The 19,318-nt window shown below is 35.5% G+C and overlaps 1 protein-coding gene across 1 annotated transcript; it reads right to left on the bottom strand.

Annotated features, from left to right (window-relative positions):
- Window positions 1–7,333: 7,333 nt before the first annotated feature.
- Window positions 7,334–7,942, bottom strand: LOC119637898. The gene has a single exon (XM_038034339.1). It carries the CDS (start codon window positions 7,940–7,942, stop codon window positions 7,334–7,336), a length of 609 nt encoding a protein of 202 aa, XP_037890267.1.
- Window positions 7,943–19,318: the final 11,376 nt, after the last annotated feature.

Genomic DNA, 19,318 nt, shown 5'->3' on the forward strand with positions numbered 1-19,318 from the left:
AAAGGTAAACATCGTTCAACTACTAGTTGAATTATGGGTTAATCTTGACCACGTTTCCATTTGTTGAGACAATGACGACATTTAAAAGTTCGACCAATGCAAACCATTTAAGTCAACTGTGTCGAGCTCTTTAGATATCTTTAGACATGCTCGCGCACTCGCCAAACAGAGAGTATGTGTAATATTAAATGGGATTGCACTGAAACGACTTGGCAAAATTTTATGAGGAAATCCGACAAGAACGAATGGACGGACCATATCATATATATTTTTGCCATATGCAGCTAACTGGTCAACGGGCGAAAATTCTTCTTCTTCTCTCTACGATCTTAGGCTTTACGTTCATACTACCAATAGCTTTATCTTCTAATGGTGAGTTTAAAAGGAAAAATGTTTTCTGCAATTTTTTTGTACGTTTACCACTTCACAGTGTTTTCCGGGATTTTTGTACTTTCTCTTTATAAGGAATTGCCAGGAATTATTCCATAGATGTATTATGCCATACACACACAATACTAATTAATTAGTAATAATGGAAAATCTGTAAAATTATTTAGTTTTGCTTTGATTAGGAGAAATTTATAAATTAAATTAAAATAAAACATACGCAACGCTTAGAAATCAATACCGCTCCAATGACGGTCTACAAAGCAAAACAAAATTTCGGTGGGCTTTATTCCGAAGGGGTTGTCATTTACTTTCTGCCTCTTTTTTGTTCGTATCAAGGGTAGGAATAAAATAGGGTAACTGGTCCTTTCGTTTCAGAGGCCCATTATAGATAACAGAGAATACGATCATTGTCATCTTTCAAATCGATTTTACTTTAGCTTATTTAATTTGAATCCTGAACTTAGTGACGAAATTAGATTTTCCTTATGGTTTTCAGCATCCTTTAAGAAATACTAAGAAACTGGAAAGCTATATGTCTTTAAAAGCTGTTGTGACTACAATGTTTATGCATTTTTTTTTTCATATGAGCAATCACTCAGTGAATGCCCCCGACTCGCGGAACGCGGTGATGGTGAGAAAGAAATGAAGAAGAAAAAGAAATTGAGAGGTTATAGCCGCATCAGCCTTGCTGCTATCGGCAGAGCACTCAGTTTAGCTCTCCCACGAAAGTAAACTCTATTGTCATCATTTGACATTGCAATCTTTCAATGATCGTACTGTAACTGTGCGTTACAGTTAGTAGCAATAGTTTAGGTTTTTAGCGTATGCTTCTTATTATTTTTTAATTTAAACACTTTACAGTTCAATGATGAGTTTCACTCACCACGCTATTCCTTCTACCAAATCCAACATTAAATCTCACTCACCATTTTTAACTTACGTAAACAATTTACATTAATTTAAACCCTCTCTCGGTCCGTTTCAACAAAGTAATGTTATATCAATATTAGAAAAATAAACCTGATGTTCAGTGTAATGGGTAAAATCAGTATAATATAATAGTGGCATCTTTACATCGTCCATTGCTACGTATTGTATAAACTTGTAGAATAGCAAAGAAATGAGCATCCACTCAGCCCATTGAAATGTGTGAAACTGTTGACTAAACAACTAAAAGAGGATTTGCAAGAAAGCCATGGGGCTTCTACATCCTACACAAGCGTTCGACTAAATATTTAGTGGAATGCTAACAGATAAAGTCAAACATTGTCGAGTCTGCTGTCACAGAACAGAAAAAGGTAAGAGATATCATATCACATACCTTTGTGGCGCTTTTCCTAAAACACCTGCAATGCATCATGGTGAATGGTTTATAAAATACAATAACCGCTAGAACCACGCAACATAACTTTCAGCTATTATATTTATAACATGTAAATATACATTTAAAACATTCGAATCAAGAAAATATTTTCACTTTGACCATATATGACGGTGGGGGGATATTTATTTTTGTTTGTTTTGGCAAACAACTTCGGAAACCCCGCACAGTAGATATATTCTTGATTAGCGTCAAATTTTGAATCGATTTAAGCGCGACCATTTGACCAGCTCACCGTCCAGGCGTCTTTGCAATGTCTGTTGTAAAAATTCTCCTGAAGCTATCCACTTCAAATTTTGCAGAATCATTGGAAATTCTTGGATGTAGGTATGTGTTGAAAATGGACCAAATCGGTTGAAAGACACACCCGCACTACCACGTAGACTTAGAATTTTAAATAAATAAAAAAAATAATTTCCTGCGTATTACTCATAAATGACGGCGGGTAAATTTATAAAAAGTTGAACATATATTCTAAGATTGGGACGTGTAGGTCGAACACAAGAAAGCAAGGCAGACTGGAAGAAAGACAAGCTTAGATCGATTTAGAAAATGACTCTAAACGGATCGGTATGTTGAAAGGTGGGTCTACTTCAAATCCCTCTGGGTGTTGTATATATCCGTACAAACTTAGTATACCCTTGTACCACATTTGATGAATCGTGGTAACATGGTAATGGAAACGTATGCCAAAAGTAAAGTGCTAATAAAATATAAATAGGATAATAAGTGGCATAAGAGCACATAGTATACAGACGGACATATGGACCAACAGACTTCCTAACCAACATTTTTTCAGAATAATAGCAATTACTTTCTTGGACTGCAAACGCATCACAAAATGCTCGCATCCGAATGCATTAGATATGAAATGAGACAAATTTCTTGCCTGCTAATTTGTAACCGTTACTAAGAAGCTTTTTATGTACATAGACTACATTCATCGCTACATCATGTGACTATCGACATGTGATCTATTGATGTCCCGGATTTTCAAAAACATAAGATTACATCTCAGTTAGGCATATATAGTAGAATAAGTTTTATCTAACAACATTTCTTTTCAAAAAATTACCCAAACTCAAAACCATGTATGTACCATGTGTCCAATACATATGAAAGTTAGAAATATCGTTAAACTATTTAAATTCTATGTTGCTCGTAGCGAACGCATTTCAGTAAGAAATTCCTAGAACAAAAAGGCAATTCAAACGTAACTGCTTAACGTTTTCTTCCTTTGTTTTTTTTTTGGTTTTTTACTGCTAATGTATACATTTGTATTCTCAACCGTCTGTAAGCAGAGATTTGTTAGTGTTCGTAATGTTTCAACAACTTTTCTTACGTTTTGACTGCATTTTCCTTTAATTTCTTCCATTGCTCAACAACCGTTTAAGTTGCAACTTTGTCTGTTTGTGTCTATTGTTAAACTGTTGTACGCGGTCTGTCTTTGTATTCACATTTGAGAGAAGTGTAATTGTTATTTCTTTTTGTTTTGCGCGTGTGTACTCCCTGTCTATGTGTATAGAATAACAAATGGATGCCAAACAAACTCTTTTTAGATACACTACAAGAGCACATAGAAAAGTAAACGGAAAACAGCAGCCCTATCTATCAAATACCACATGAATGAACGAACGAACGACGAGTGAACGAATGAATGAGTGAATGAATGAATAAGATAATGGCTGAACGCTGTATGTTGACTGCTTTAAATCTGTTATGTAAATGTATGTATAGCAGTATATGCCATATATATGTTGCTAAGCTTTTACGCTCTTAACACCAATATATTGTATTATTACTTTTGCTATTGTTATTGTTGTCGTCGCTGTTATTATTGTACTTTGTGCGATTCTACCTGCCATTGTCAATGACTACAAATGGTGTTTTACATTGTTGTTGCGGATCTTTAATTCAACAATGATTCTTTACATAGTCAGTGATTCGATTTTGCATAAACTTAACATGACAAGCACATTTTGTATTGTTTTGTATATATACATATACACTTATATATATTCGGTATATTTCTTTTCATTTAATTTAATTTTTATATTTCTGGTTACATAAAAAAATTTCCCTTTCTTAAAAATGATTTATTTATTTATTCACTTGAAAAAGAAATAAAATGCGTTCATCTCATTGCCATCTCACGCCGGAAAATCAATTACATTGCAATTCTACATTTATAACCCGCACCGACAAAGTAATAAATCAGCAACATATCAATAATTTAATAGCTTAAAGCAATCACAACAGATGATTTAAGGTTCGATTTTAATTAATATCATTATGATTGAATAAATATGATATTTGTATTGGAAAACTGAAACCACTTCTACTTTCTTGTGCATAGCAGCGAAGGCATGCAGTTTAATATTAATGCTTTCGCCCAGAAATATGCATCAATTACCATATAAAGTAAACGCATTCATGATTGAAAGAAGATCGATTTAATTCCATATTTGCTTGATTATCCATTTCTCAGTACTGCTATTCTTAAATGCGTAAAAGTGTAGGCATAACGTTTCAATTTAGCACAAATATATTCTGGATTCGTCTATATGAATCTTGTGTTAAAATATGATTGATATGATATGCTAAATAAAAACTGAAAAGTAAAAAAAAAAACAAAAGACTGAAGCCTGTATGTATGTATTTGTGCGTTCTTGTGTGTGTGTGTACGCGTTTTTTTTTTTCTTTTTTTTTTGTGGGGTGGAAAACCATAAACAGGCGCCCATCAGGGCAGTGCGAGACTTTAACCCGCTAAACACCATCCCTCCTATTCCCTGTGGCACGACCGTGTAGGTATACCTTCACATGGAAGGTAGCAGTTTAAGCACTACTTAAAAATCTACGTTGACGTTCTTCGTGTCTTTGTTTTCTCAAAAAGTTTGCGGCGAACACTCTTACCGCCTTCCATATTTTCAGGTCGTGCAACATATTTGTCACAAGATTTTCGGCGAGAGGTAACACTCCAATTTCCGTCTGTAGTCTCTGTCATGAATAGGTCCTGTTCTATTTTAAACCTATACAAATGTGCTCTAAAGCAACTATGGCCGCTAATTAGCTGTGTCAAGTAAAAGTCAATCGCACCATCTTGCCTATTTACCCAGGGCCTCAAATCTGGTATGAGCCGGCGCGTCCATCTAACCTTACTCGCTCTGCTCCAGCGCTCTTGCCACTCTTCCACCAGTCGCTGTTTTGCTCGCTGCTTAGCCGCTTCAGCTGACAATCTGCGAATTTCACCCCTATACATACCTTCTTTATCTCGCAAGTCGATAGGTATCATACCAGCGATAACCAAAGCCGCATGCTCCGTATGCTGCTTGAATGTCTCTCGTGTATGACGGGATAGCGAAAGCCTTGTTCCACACAGAAGAGCCATACATCATTGTCGCAGTTACCACTTCTGTGATTAGTTTTGAACGGTCTTGCCCCGCAAGGTTGAGAGTAAGCGGGCCAGTGACTTTGCTACCTTAGCTGCCTTTTCGCCCGTGTACTGCAGATGCCGTTTAAACGAAAGTCTGCACTCGATCATCACTCCTAGATATTTTTTAACTTCTTGTGACTGTATCCTCGCATCTCCCACTTGGATAGTCACTTTCTAAATCTTCTTCCAGGAAGAGATTAATACCGCTTCTGTTTTTGCTTCTGCCAGATCTAAATCCACTGACCGCAGCCACCTCTTAATCATGTCGGCGGATTTATTCGCTGTAGTGGTAATTCCCTCCAGGCTTTTCACCACGATAGTTATCGCTATGTCGTCGGCAAAGCCCACGATGGATACTCCTTCTGGGAGAGCTACTCTCAGGATATCGCTGTACATCACGTTCCACAATGTAGGGCCCAAGACTGATCCCTGAGGCACCACTCCAGTGATAATCCTTTCTCTGTACCCTTTATCCGTAAAGTATCGAAGTTTCCTGCCAGTAAAGTAATAAGCCACTATATTTATAAGATACGGTGAGACTCTTCTTTCCTGTAGGGCGGCTATGACATAATACTGGTTTGCCGAGTTGAATGCATTTTTAATGTCTAATGCTATTACTAAGCAATACTTTTCGTTGCCTTCCATCCAGGGCGTTCCTTTTCTCGCTTCTCCTGCAATATTTGTAACCACCTTTATTGCTTCCATTGGGCTTTTCTTTTTCCTGAAGCCAAAATGGAAATCCGTCAGCCCTTTAGAGCTCTCCAGTGATTCTTCTAAAAGATTTCGCATGATCTTTTCATACACTTTGCCTAATGTATCCAATAGGCCAATAGGGCGGTGTGCATTTGCTTCATGCGACGACTTATTTGGTTTTGGCAGCAAAACCAGCATTTGTTGTTTCCACTTATCTAGAAAAATTTGTTCTTTCAAATAAGCGTTAAATGTGCTCACAAACACGGCAGGCCTTACCAACATAGCTTGCTTAATAGCGCAGCGGGGCTTTCGTGCCTTTTATTTCAATTGCAATGACAATAATCTCCTCAGGCCCGGTGAAATTAATATTATCTCTCACCTCAATCAATAGTACATATACAAATATGGTTTTTGGGTAAACAGGGTGCCGATTATGTCTTCCACAAATTTTGCGCAGCTTGGTTGGTCTGAATATTTTAGCTCCATTTCCAACTTATACGCCACACCCCATGGGTCCTCCTTTAGCTCGTTAATCAGGTTCTGGAAGCACTTTTTCTTACTGACCATTATAGCTTTTTTAAAAAGCCTTCGCCTGAGTTTGAACTCTTCTTGGTGGCTGAGATAAGCACTTGTCTCCCTCGATCTTTGGTAGACACGCCTCGCTCTGTTACATTGAGCCCTTAGTTCGGCTATCTCGTCTGTCCACCAGTACACTAGCCCCTTCCTTTTATAGAAGCAACGTCTTGTCATTGAACCCTCACAGTCTTTTATAATCCGTGCTATAACCTCCGCAATGGAAGCCTGTGCCGAGTTTCTGGATTCTCCTTCTTCCACTTGGGACCCCTGAGTGGGAGTTGTACCCTGTTCGTTCGCTGGCTCTGATGTAGTTCCCAGATTATTGCTACGTGGTCACTGCAGTTATGGGTGCTGCTAAAACCCCATTCTATACACAAGGCCAGTGCACTGCTGGCTATGGTAATGGTTTTCATCACCTGCGTTTAGAATTGTCATATCCAGAGAGGCTAGGGATTCAACCACTATTCTGCCCTTAGCGTTCGTCCACTTGCTACCCCACTCAGTCGCCCAGGCATTAAAATCACCGGCGAAAATACCGGTATTTTCCCCCTTGCGTCGGTACATAGCTCATTTATTTGCTTTTCAAAGTCCGCATGATTTTTACTGCGGGAGATAGCAGCTGTAGAGGTAAACCTCTCTATATTTAACACAAACGTAGCGCTTCCCTGCTGAGATAAATCTAATGGTCGCCGGATGCGAACTGCATTGCCAAAAGGCTGCAGTGCCATTCTCGTCCCTTGCCCATCTATTTCCTGAGCTTACTTCATAGGGTTCACTCAGAACTACTAGGTCAACTCTGGCGCTCTGTTTAAGCACCTCTTGTGCAGCCCGGCAGTGATTTATGTTTATTTGCATACACTTCATATCTTCCCATTACTGTTAGCGCCGCGTGTGTTCACCGGGTAATTTCTGCCAGCCAGTGAATGATCATGAGGCTTGCTTTGTTCCTTGCAAACCCCACAACACGGGTTCTTTGTGCAGTCTCTTGCTCGGTGACCTTCTTCACTGCATTTTAGACAACATTCGCTTGCATCTTTCTGTCCTTTGCAATTTCTAGCCATGTGGCCTTCCTCGAAGCACCTATAACATTTTAGTACTACGGATTTTTCTTTAATCCTGCTCACTACCCAGCCAACTTTGATTTTCCCGGCTTCAAGTAACTCTTTAGCAGTTTTTGTTGGAACCGATAGAGTTGCAGTTTGTGTGCCGGCATACGCCTTCCTGATTGAGGCGACTGCTTCCTTCTTGATATTTAGACTACTGAAGCTCGTATTTATAGCATCTATTAAGTCATACGCTGAGGTAACTTCATCCAGGTCCTTAAATTCGATCTTTGTCTGCGTGGTCATTAGTTTAACAATAGCCTCCTGGCCTAGCGCTTTTTCCACCAATTTCTGGTAAGCAGAGTTTTCTTCCTTCGTACTTTGCTTAAACTCCAGCAGCATTTCTCCTTTCAGTGTCTTCCGCATTCTCGTCACATTTTCGCCGACTTTTTGCAGCTCCCCATCATTTTAAACTTTTTTCAGCATATCGCTGTATGATATAGTGCTCGTTTGCTTGATTACCATTGCATCCGGCCTATTCACCAATTTGATTGGCTTGACCTTTCTATTTTTTGTTTAGACCACGGTCCACTCTTCATTTCCGCATTTTGATTGCTTTGGCTTCTCGTTACTGGTATTTATCCCATCACCGGCCCGCTTACTTTTCTTCGCAGGAGTAGTATCCGTGGATCCCTCCTCTCTGAGCCTTTTCATGGCGTTTACTCTGCCTCCTTTTTCGGTCTGGGTTGTGCCATCTCTGACCGCTTTTTTTGGCATTTTATTTCCTAACTCTTTTGCGGCTTTTTTATGGAGCACAGCTAGCATGTCCACCAAATCTCTCATCAGCTGATGAATGGTACGCCTAGCCGGAGCAGAAGGAGTTGGGGCCATCATTTCGATGAGTTCTCCAATTTCCTAGCTCGACAAAAGAGTTTTCACCTTCTCTTATCATCAAAGATTCCTCCTGAAGGATCGGTGGAGATAACTGACTTCTTATTTGCGTATGTTGCCCGGCGATTTGCTCAGGTGAGCGTTGGAATCCGCCGTCAATGGTCGTGGGTTCGAATCGCAAGTGCGGTAGAGTTTTTAATAAAAGCCGATAGCCTTAGATGCTAGTGCTTTTAAGAGTTTAGTCTTAGAATTTATTTCTCTGGCGAAATTAATAATAATAACAATAATAATAATAATAATAATAATAATAGAAATAGATTAGCATAAATTTAATTATCCATGGCGACCAAATCGGTGATAGGGGTGGGAACTTCCACTTCAATGAGCCATCAACATGTTTCGCTGTGAGTAAACGCCTCCTAAAAGAACGTTCTCATGCTTAAGTTTTTATGCGATGTTCGCTATACCTTGTAGATTCAGTTTTAAATTACCGAAAATAGTTTTCAGGATGTTTTATTGGGTAACCACCTCTTTTTGTCGGCGTTCCTTCCACCCCGAATAAAATCAGCAATCCACTGACAAATTGTTTTTCTTTCGGAGAGAAATTATGATAAGCTTTTTCAAGCCAAGTTAAATTTAAACATAATTTTGTTTCCATCAAAAAAGGAAATTTCTTCAAAATAGGAAGTTCGGATTTTCCCATAGTTTGAAAAAACAAAAATAGCGCCACTAAATGCACTATAGCTTATAAAAATTTAATCAAATTGATATTGAAACTTTTCCAAGTGTCACTCAAAAATTAATATGAATTTTTCATTAGAGATAACATCAATTCCTCACATCGTAAAACATTCGAAGTCAACTTGTGTTTTGTGTAGAGAGTCTTTTCTTTTCTTTTCTGTGATTTTTTAACTGTTTCCAGTGATTTTGTGTATTTAGCTCGTGTCTTTTCAGTGTTTTTGCTAAAACTGGTTAACGCGGATATCGTGTGTGCTTTTGTTTCCTCTATATATAAGAAAAAAAATAAAAAAAAAAACAAAAAATAAAAAATAGAAAACAATTGACATTTTCCTTTGTAGTTTCCAATCTTTTTCGAGTAAGTGGCCTTTTCCCAAATTACTAAATAATAGACACCCATACGGTATAATGGCCCCGGGGCCGCCAGATAAAAACTAAAGTAGACTTTATGTTTTAGCGGACATATCCTCCCAAAGAAAAGAAATTAAAAGTCCGGACTTTCCCGTGTTGCCAATCAATAACATCACTCCTACTGACAAAAAATATGTTGTTATTTCTTCAACTGATGCTAGCATAACCATTTCAGAAACTAAACTTTCTCTAAAAAAAAAGTTCTAGATGGCATTACAACATATACAGACTCTATCTCGATTCTACACGATGGGAATTTACTTGTCCCCCCGTGCAAGTGAAAGCCTCATAAAGTCGAAATCATTAGCTAATTTATGTGCTATATTCGCCAAGCGTGACGTAAGTACTGGGAAATAAATCCATCTGGAACCCAAAGAATTAACAAAAGTAATAACTAAGCTGCTGTTGTCTCGCAAATCGAGCCTAATAAGCCTTTAACTTCACCTCCTTCCTACGAAAAACCTGTTCTATCATCAACTAAATATTATATTGCGAAACCAGTTCCACTATCCGCCAAAGATAATATAACTAAAACAATAACACGTATCCTAAAATCTAATATACTAAATTCCGTGGAATCAATAGCTCCCAACTCTAGTCAACAAACTACAAGTTGTAATGAATCCAATCTTTCATTTCTTAATCAATCTTCAATTTCAAATTATTCACGTGCGCTCACTCGTTACACTTCAAATGTACGCAACCACCTAAGTACAGACAAATTAGTACGAACAAATTATTCACGAATAATTCCTATAGCGACCTTTTCGACGGGGACGCTGACATGTCAACTTAACCCACCTACCACTCCGTTTCCATGTCACTACAATTAAATAAAGTTTTAAAATGCTATAATGGAACATTAAAGGACTTATTAACAATTTTGATGAACACCGTACACTCATAAGTGGTTTTAATCCAACCTTTATATCTCTTCAAGAGACCCATTGTAGAAACTTGTTATCCTATTCCACCCAAATCATATCCTGGATACTTCACGAATGCTGATCAAAATTCGTATTCCAAACAAGGAGTTGTTGTTTTTATAAAATCAAGTATACCTCACACACGCATAAATTTAAGGTCATACATACAAGCCGTAGCGATACAAATAATTTTAAACATAAAATTTACAGTGCTTTCGCTCTATATCCCACCTTCGCAATCGTTTTCTCAACAAAGAGTCTGCAATTTATTCTCTCTCTTTTATCTTGCGTCTCAAAAGCATTAGAAAAGATTTTGGCATCTAGATTATCTTGGCTTCTTGAGTCCAAGAACCTGATTACAAAGCAACAAGTTGGTTTCAAGCGGGGTAGAGTGTGCTTCGACGGTCTTTTACATATTAATTATTTTACAAGCAAAGCAATTCCCGAACGGAATGTAATAATTCTCTCAATTGATTTCGAAAAAATATTTGACAGAGTTGGTCTCCATCTTATTTTAAGACTCTTGAAATAATGGAATGTTGGACCCAAATTCTTCAACTACATCAAATCATTCATGTCGCTTCAGCATTTAAAGTTAGAATCAACAATCATGTCTCTGATTTCTTTCCGCGAATAAATGGCATTCCGCAAAGATCTCCTCTTTCTGTCACGCTTTTCCAGATCGCTTTCAACGAAATTAGCAAAATTCTTTGCCGTGTACCAAGAGTAGAACATTGCCTCTACGCAGACAATGTATACATTTCTACAAAAGAAAAAGATAGCACGCAGGCAATCAACATTCTCGAATCTATTGGACGGGAGATCTCCACCTGGGCAAACTCGTCAGAGGCTAAAATTTCTATACAAAAATCAAAAAAAAGCACATTTATTGAAAGCAGATATGCGATGCAGGAAATCTACTAATTGATATTAATGACTTACACTATTGCTTATCTTATGCTTGTTTTAAGCAAGATTAACTATGCTTTCATAATATATGGTAATAGCTGCAAATCTAGTATCAACATCCTCAAACCGGTCTATCAACAAGCTTTCAGAGCAAGTTGTTATGCTTTTCGGACGACGCCCATAAATAATATAATTGAATCTGGTCTCCCAGCTTTAAAAAGTAAACTTTATGAGTTAAAATCTAAGATAGCCCTCAAAGCTTCTTAATTCAAACAAATCTATTCTTGGTAAAGACGTGAGAAAGATTATTATTGCCAAGAAAATTCGAAAGTCCCCATCTACAATTGACTATTGTTTGTACGTCGCAAAGGAATTGAAAATTCCCTGAAAAGTTTTCCCACTACTTTGGTGTTAAATCTCCATGGATTTTGGAAGACTGCTCTTTTGAAATTTCGCTGTCTGTGCACAAGAAAGAAGATACTCCAAATTGAGTTTTCAGGAATCTAATAACTGAAAAAACCCAAATACTGGAAAATTACGGTTGGAATCTTTTCTGCACAGACGGCTCAAAATCTTCTGGTCTGCCATTTGCTGGTACCGTGGTAGACAGGCGTTCAGGAGAGGTTCTTCTTAATCACATATTTCACGAAAGTTCTTCAACTTTCACAACCGAAGCCTAAGCTATTGCTCACGTTGCGAATTTTTTCCATAAAAACAAACTCAAAGCCGTCATTGTTACTGGCAATTTGTCTGTATTAAGAGCTGTACGGAATCCTTCGACTTCGAGATGAAGCACCATCAACAAATTAAGGAATACCATTACAACACCCGGCGAAAAAAATAAAATGTTATGGGTATCTAGTCATATCACACCTCTAATTATGGAGGTTGTCATGGAAAAGTTGGATCTTCAAAGATACATTGGAGGAAAAGTTAAAGAAAAATTGCAGAAGGTAATGTACAATACCATCATCAGCACTACTCTTTTATTAACCCTCAATCAACTGCACCTTTGTATCCAACAAGTGTTGAGAAAATCAAAATCCAAACATTTTCGAGAATTCGTCTCGGTCATACAATTGCAATTCACCAAAGGCTCTTGAAGAAGTCTTCCTCCCCAATCTGCAATTGTGGACAAATTCTCACTCTAAAACACATTCTCTGTGACTGCCTTAACTTTACCTTGGCTAAAAGTATTGCATTTGGAGCGATTAACCCTATGGACATTCTACAATCAGCTACAGAACAGAATATCAATACAATATGGTACTTTATCAAAACCACTAGGCTCAATATCTAATGTACTTTTATGAATTAGCCTGTGTTCCTAGTGCCCAATGTCTTTCTTTTTAATCCAAGAATTTTTTCATTAGTCTAAACTTATAATAATAATAATAATAATAATAATAATAATAATAATAATAATAATATATATTAAAACAAGTCATTGGTGGGTATTAAAATGTTCTATCTAAAACGATGTATAGGACATATAACCTCTTTTCGGTTCAACTTCAAGAGTGAATACCAAGAATTTAAGACCCTGCTTCGTATTCTGGACAAAATTAATCGTGGCTACAACAGATTGCCCGCGAGACAATTTCGCTTTTCGCACTAATCAAGAATATCAATAGTTTGTGGTATCTTCCACGTCAAAGAAAATGGACGTTTTAAGCAATGATGCACTGATTGAACATTTATTTAAACGAAATTAGACGGGAAAGAAGTTTTTGGTGAATGAAATGTAGATGGTGCGCCTTCACATGGCAAAAACCGTATTGTGGCGTTATCAACAATGATCAATGTTCAATATGTCTGAAACCATTAATCATTCCAAATATGAAACATTATTTGACGATCAGCATTTTTAGATTTATTTATTAAAAGACTACTCATTAATTGGATTTGCCTTAATTGAGGGTACAAGCATCCAAATTGAATAAGTCTCATTTAATCAATTATATAAAAGAAAGTTCTTGATAAGTCGTCGCCTTCTGATAAGAAACGCTGTCGCATGAAGGCGGCCTTGTGCTCCGCGCTATTATTTTGATTCTAAAGGACTTAAAACTGCCAAAAACGTTGAAGAAACTTTTGGTTTCAGCTTTTTTTAAATTTAAACAATCAAAATCGTTATAGTAGTACGCCATTAAAGACGCTACACCGCCCTACAGTTATCCATATAATGACTTTTCAAACTCAACACAAAATAAGGAAAGTGTTCGAAAGAATGCCCCGATGTGAGTCATTTTTAATAGTGTTCGACCTTGGCCCAAAGCACGTCAATGTACAAAATTTCTTCAATATATTTGAAAAGTTGCGGCCGGCAGACAGACATACAAGCATAAATCGATTTATAATCATTTTCGGTAACAAAAGCTGTGTCTATCTCAAGTCCTTCTGAGTGGTCTGTACCCCCTCACAAACTTAATATACGTTTGTATCATAAGTGGTGGAGGATAGAAAATGATTTTTCTAATTCATGAATCTACCTTGTGGAGAAACTTAAAGCGTATAAATAAATGGAATATGAAAATTCGGCAAGAAAAATGAACCCTGATTTAACGAAAGAACGCATAATTTTTCATTACGACAGTACACCACACCAGAGATGTTTTTGTAATTGTGAAGCGGTGGAATTTGCGAATTATTTATATATCCACCGTATGCATTAAATCAGAGCTTTCCTAATTATACTTAATAACTTATCTTACTACTGCAAAGGCCCTAAGCGACCAATTTAGATATCATTTTAATGCGAAGTGAACGAATCAAGAAAGGCAAACAGGGCGGAGAAAATTGGAGATATACTAAAACAATCAACGCTTATATATATATATATATATATATATATATAAATATATATAGATATATATAGAAGAAATAATTCATATTTTTAATTAATTAACTCATTTTTCTTCGTTCATTGCTTAAGAGCTTATTTATTTCCCAAATTATAAATTTTTTTTCTTTTTAAATCCACCACATAGAATCAATTGCACGACTTGTAAGAGTGAATGGATAACAAAGCTGTCCACATCACACTCCTTGTGTTTACCTCGCAATGCTAATGCAAACTAATTCTCACATTTTATGACTAATATACACTAATGAGATTATGTAAAGGATTTTATTATCATGGTTATCCACTAACAACATTTTGGAATATATTATATATTTAGATATATGTTTATAAGTGTATCTAATTTATAAATATATATGTTGTAATATGAGAAAGATTTCAGCCAGAAAAGATCAATTTTCCTTCTCATTTTTTGAAAGCTAGACCTAAATATGAAACTAATGGATCAATGGATCAATGATCATTAACATTACAAGTATTTAAACCTTATCCACCTTAATGAAGGTATGAATGGTATGTATGCTGGGTATGTACAAATCTCAATGTTGTTTTTATTTGATTTTTAAGCAACAACAAGATATTACAATGAACGATGACCAATGATAAAATTCATATATTTAATAACTAATAATTAAATCGAACCCTTGCAGTAGATTTCATGCCAGGGATCTGTTATATAGAACGGCAAAGGATCTAAAATTTTTTACACTTTTTCTAATCGAATAAAAAAAAAATTAATTAACAGGAGATTTACCGCCTTTTCAATTTGGTGTTTTTAGGCTCAAAAAATCTGCATAACGAACTGTATATATTGGTTTTTAATGATTTTATGTGTTACACCTGCACTTTGCTATTTGTAGATATGGTATACCTGTTTTGACAGGTAAATTTTGTGAATTGTCACACTCGCAAAAATCAAGATAACTTGTGCGTGGTCAAAATATGGGCGTGATATATTCACATGAGCGCCCACAGATGTAAAAAAAATTTGAAGATTCAGAAGAAAGACAACAAAAATTTGAAAAAATTTGAATAAATTTGAAAAAGGAACTTTCGATCCCGCGAATATATTTGTAAAAATGCTAGAAGCCGAATGTTCGCCAGAACCATCTGTATCTTTAGCCCAAAAATGATCTCAATTGATCACGTCCACAATTAATGAGAAAATTTCAAGTCTAGCTTAATTAATTTAGTTTAATCTAACGCACATTAGCATTTCCTTCACCCAATTACCAGTAAATTAGAAACTAATTTTTTTCATATTTTCATGTATAACTTTCGATTCCATACAGATATTTTTTTGAAAACCTGTGATCCAGATGTTCATTCATGTATCACTTCCATGATCGATTCAGAAATGGTTCCAATTAGAAAGTTATAGACGAAAATTTGAAAAAATTGTCGATGCTGTCGATGTCTAATATTAAATATGTGCTGACTCTTTCACTTCTGCTTTTAATAAAAATAAAAAAAGAACTATTGACTTTATAAAATAAAAATATAAATAAATAAAAACAAAATAATAAACAACTTTTGCCAATAGAACTGTGTTTCCACCAACTATCTGGAACGGAATATAATGCCAGTTCATGAAAAAATAATAAAAAATTCTCGACTGCATTCAGATGTGTATGATCATTATAAACATACGGTACAAATGCTCAACTATTCAAGCGTGTCCATAAAGATATACATACGCATAAAGAAAAATGAACAACAAAATGAAAACATATTCACTTTAATGTGAAAGTCAGATTAAAAAAAAGGAAACTACTGCATTTTTTGTCTATGGTGAGTTCAGTAAACAGTTTATTATTTTTGCCACAGATTTCTCTCTTAAATTTACGTACGATATTTATCACTATTTGCAAATCATTAATATACATATTCATAAATTCTTTTTGTTCTAAATTTTTTTCAATTTAAAATCCGTGCGTTTCTAGAGCATAGAGTAAGTTCGTAAATTGCTCAAAAATCGAAGAAAATATCAAATGTATTCCCTTCCAATCTAAATCAAATAAATTTAAAAGTCAAACTATTTTAATACATTGATGTTTATTTTGAAATCGGTAATAAACAACACAAATATTTTTTGTTATTCTTTGTTTATTGATTCTTGTAGATCCAAATTATTATAATTTCTAACAAATCCTCCTAAAAAACTTCCCGACAAAATAACACAAAAGACCGCCTTTTGTCGATATTCGCACCTACCTTCGCAACGCGCACGAACACGAACACGAGCATGCGATATATAAGGATAAGACCCTCGGTAATGAATTTAACAAATGAAACGGTGAACTCAATATACCGCAAACTTTTAGCGGTGCGCAAAACAGAAGAATGCATTTAAATTGTGAAATTGCGTTACATTAACAAAAACGAATACGTTTCCACTAGCAAACTTTCAAAAACTTATTGGTTTTTTGAAATCAAATCGATATAGATTTTATATATATGTATATATACAACAATATTGTTTCTATTTTGTAATTAACGTATGCACTTTTTCACCCACGTAAAAGTGGCTGTATTGGAGAAATGAAAATGCATTTTAAAAAATGTTAAGAAAACAAAAATATTTTTCAAAATGTTGAAAATATTTTATAAACACTACAAAAACAGATGTTTATATCTGTGGATTTTATAGCCTTCACAATTGGTGATGCAGGGTATGATAAGTTTGTACAAATATATGTAACATTCATAAGCACTTATAAGGAATCCGTCTTCCATTATGTCATTCAATTCAGAATCATTTTCTAAATCTACTTAAGTTTGTTTGTCTATCTACCCTTCCGCCTGTGTAAAATCTGTCTATGTGCAGGTCGCAATTTTTCATTAAAATTCGATACAGGGAGATGTTTTGACTCATGGGCGAGCGCTATTAAATATGTATTGGATTAAACCATTTTTTCAACCACTACCTATACCAGGCTTTCTTTTGAAAAAGTCGTTATATTGTAGAAATTTTAAATTTGAGAAATTTCGTGACAATAATCGCTGAATACTTGATTTTCGGCATCATAAATTAATATGAAAATTTTGAATTAGATGGGCCACATCTTTAAAGCTCCTCCCATGTAATCGTTCTTAGAATGTATTATGTTTTATATGGTAAAAAGGTGTAAGTTTTAATATTTTATGATAAAAATTGGCTCATAAAAGTAATTTAGCATCAAAATGCGTTGCACCAAATTTGTTCCACGTGGGTCTCATTTTCCCATCCCACCCCCTGCAACGGTGCTCATGAAAAGTGAGCCTTTTTATGGCAACAAAGTTTACTCTTTCGTTCTTTATAAGAGAAATGTAAAGAATAATGAACTCATTGAGAAGAAAGTAAATTTTTATAAATTTGCATCATATTAGTTCATGTTTTGCGTCTCCTCCTACAAAAAGCGTACTTTTACGTGGATTTTCGGATTTGTCTGACCAGAATGTTTTCATTTTGATTAATTTTTTTAATAAGTATAAGTGGTTCAATGTTAAGAATTCTGCACCCGCGAAAATTTTTGTATTGCATCACCAACTTCAATCAGTCGAAGCTGTATTCTATTCTATGGCCTTTGTAAGAGAATTCCTTTTCTAGCTTTATCTTAAATTTTAAAATTATCTTTATCTTAAAACCTTTTTGTTTTAAATTTTTGAACTTTTCAAATATTAATGAAAAACGCTGCACGAAAGAACATGTAAAAAATACTGAAAGAAAAGACGGATAAACAGAAATGTATAGAGAAATGCACGATGACGAATCACGAATGTGTTCAACGCATGATGGACTTTACCTTATAGTAGAAATAATCGTATAGTCTAAACGGGATTTGTTTGATAAAAAGACCCAGATTAGGTGTACGAGATTCGCATTGGGGGTTTGATATTCATTGTGAGAATATATATATACCCGTATATCCTTTCTGGAAGGACTTTTTTTTAAAACAAAATTGCCTCTTTTTCTTAAGGAAAAAGTTGTGGAGATTAAATTTTGATAGCAACCATTGAGTCTTAAAGCCATTTTTGGAAACACTTGCGAGAGCCGAATTTTAAGACAAAACACTGTTTGCCGTCCTCTAATATATAATGTATTGGCTGAAAAGTTTCCGTCTTAAGTAAGGATAAAACGTTTGGTTTTTTTTTTTTTTTTGCAAATTTCAACTTCATTCACAAACGCAGTTACTTTCAAGAATAATGCAATCGGTTTCAGTATCTTATTTTTATAGCCCTATTTGCGAAGACTTTCAAGCTGCGCTTCAATCTCCAGATTGCCACAACATTTGATCCAAATTTTCTTCTTTGGAACAATACGCTTATTTAAAATTAATATTTGCTATATATTTTTAAAGTTTAGCAGTTCGGTTTACACAAACATACCTTCTAATTTGAATTGACAATCGCTGCCGTCTTGATGTTCAGGCTGGAGACAATTCAGACAACCTACTTATATAGATTCATTCAATAAAAGGTGCCATTTCATATTTTGCTTCATTTTTGCACCATCAACAATTATTGGAAGAACACTTAACACGTAAAAACTAGGAGGAAAAGGGCAAAAATTGTGACTTTTTGAACGAAAATAGTCTGTTGTGGTAGGTTACAATTGCGGGCGTGCACAATTGCCGCATCTGTGGTCTCAGAAACCCAAAAGAAACAGTCGAATAAACGTTTCCAACCACAACGACTAATCAACGACCTTCAGATGCTTTTCGGGCTGGTGGGGTGATTAAGCCATACTATTACGGAAGAAATACTACTTTGAACGTGACAGCTAGTGGATGCCTTACCCAATGTCTCGATTGAGTTTTTTGGCCAGAAATTGATATGGTAGTAGTAGGCGACGCCGTCACCTATCACAGAGCCCGGGAAGCAATAGCTATAGTAGGTGGAAACTTTTAAATAGCACTTCCTGTTGATAAGTCACTAAGTAAGAGTGCTTCTAGTAACGGCGAAATGAAAAGTAATGTCTGATGAAATATACTTCAATTAAATTTTTCTTTTCTTTTTTAATATTTATGAAAACATTTGAACTTTTTAGCAGTTCACATTTTTTTGGCTGTTGATAATGTCCCCTGA

This window comes from Glossina fuscipes, unplaced genomic scaffold, assembly GCF_014805625.2.
Source record: "Glossina fuscipes isolate IAEA_lab_2018 unplaced genomic scaffold, Yale_Gfus_2 61, whole genome shotgun sequence".
NCBI classification, from domain to species: Eukaryota; Metazoa; Arthropoda; class Insecta; order Diptera; family Glossinidae; genus Glossina; species Glossina fuscipes.

Excerpts from the sequence above, each read along its gene's own strand:
- LOC119637898 (XM_038034339.1), bottom strand. The coding sequence starts at position 7,942 with ATGCGGAAGACACTGAAAGGAGAAATGCTGCTGGAGTTTAAGCAAAGT.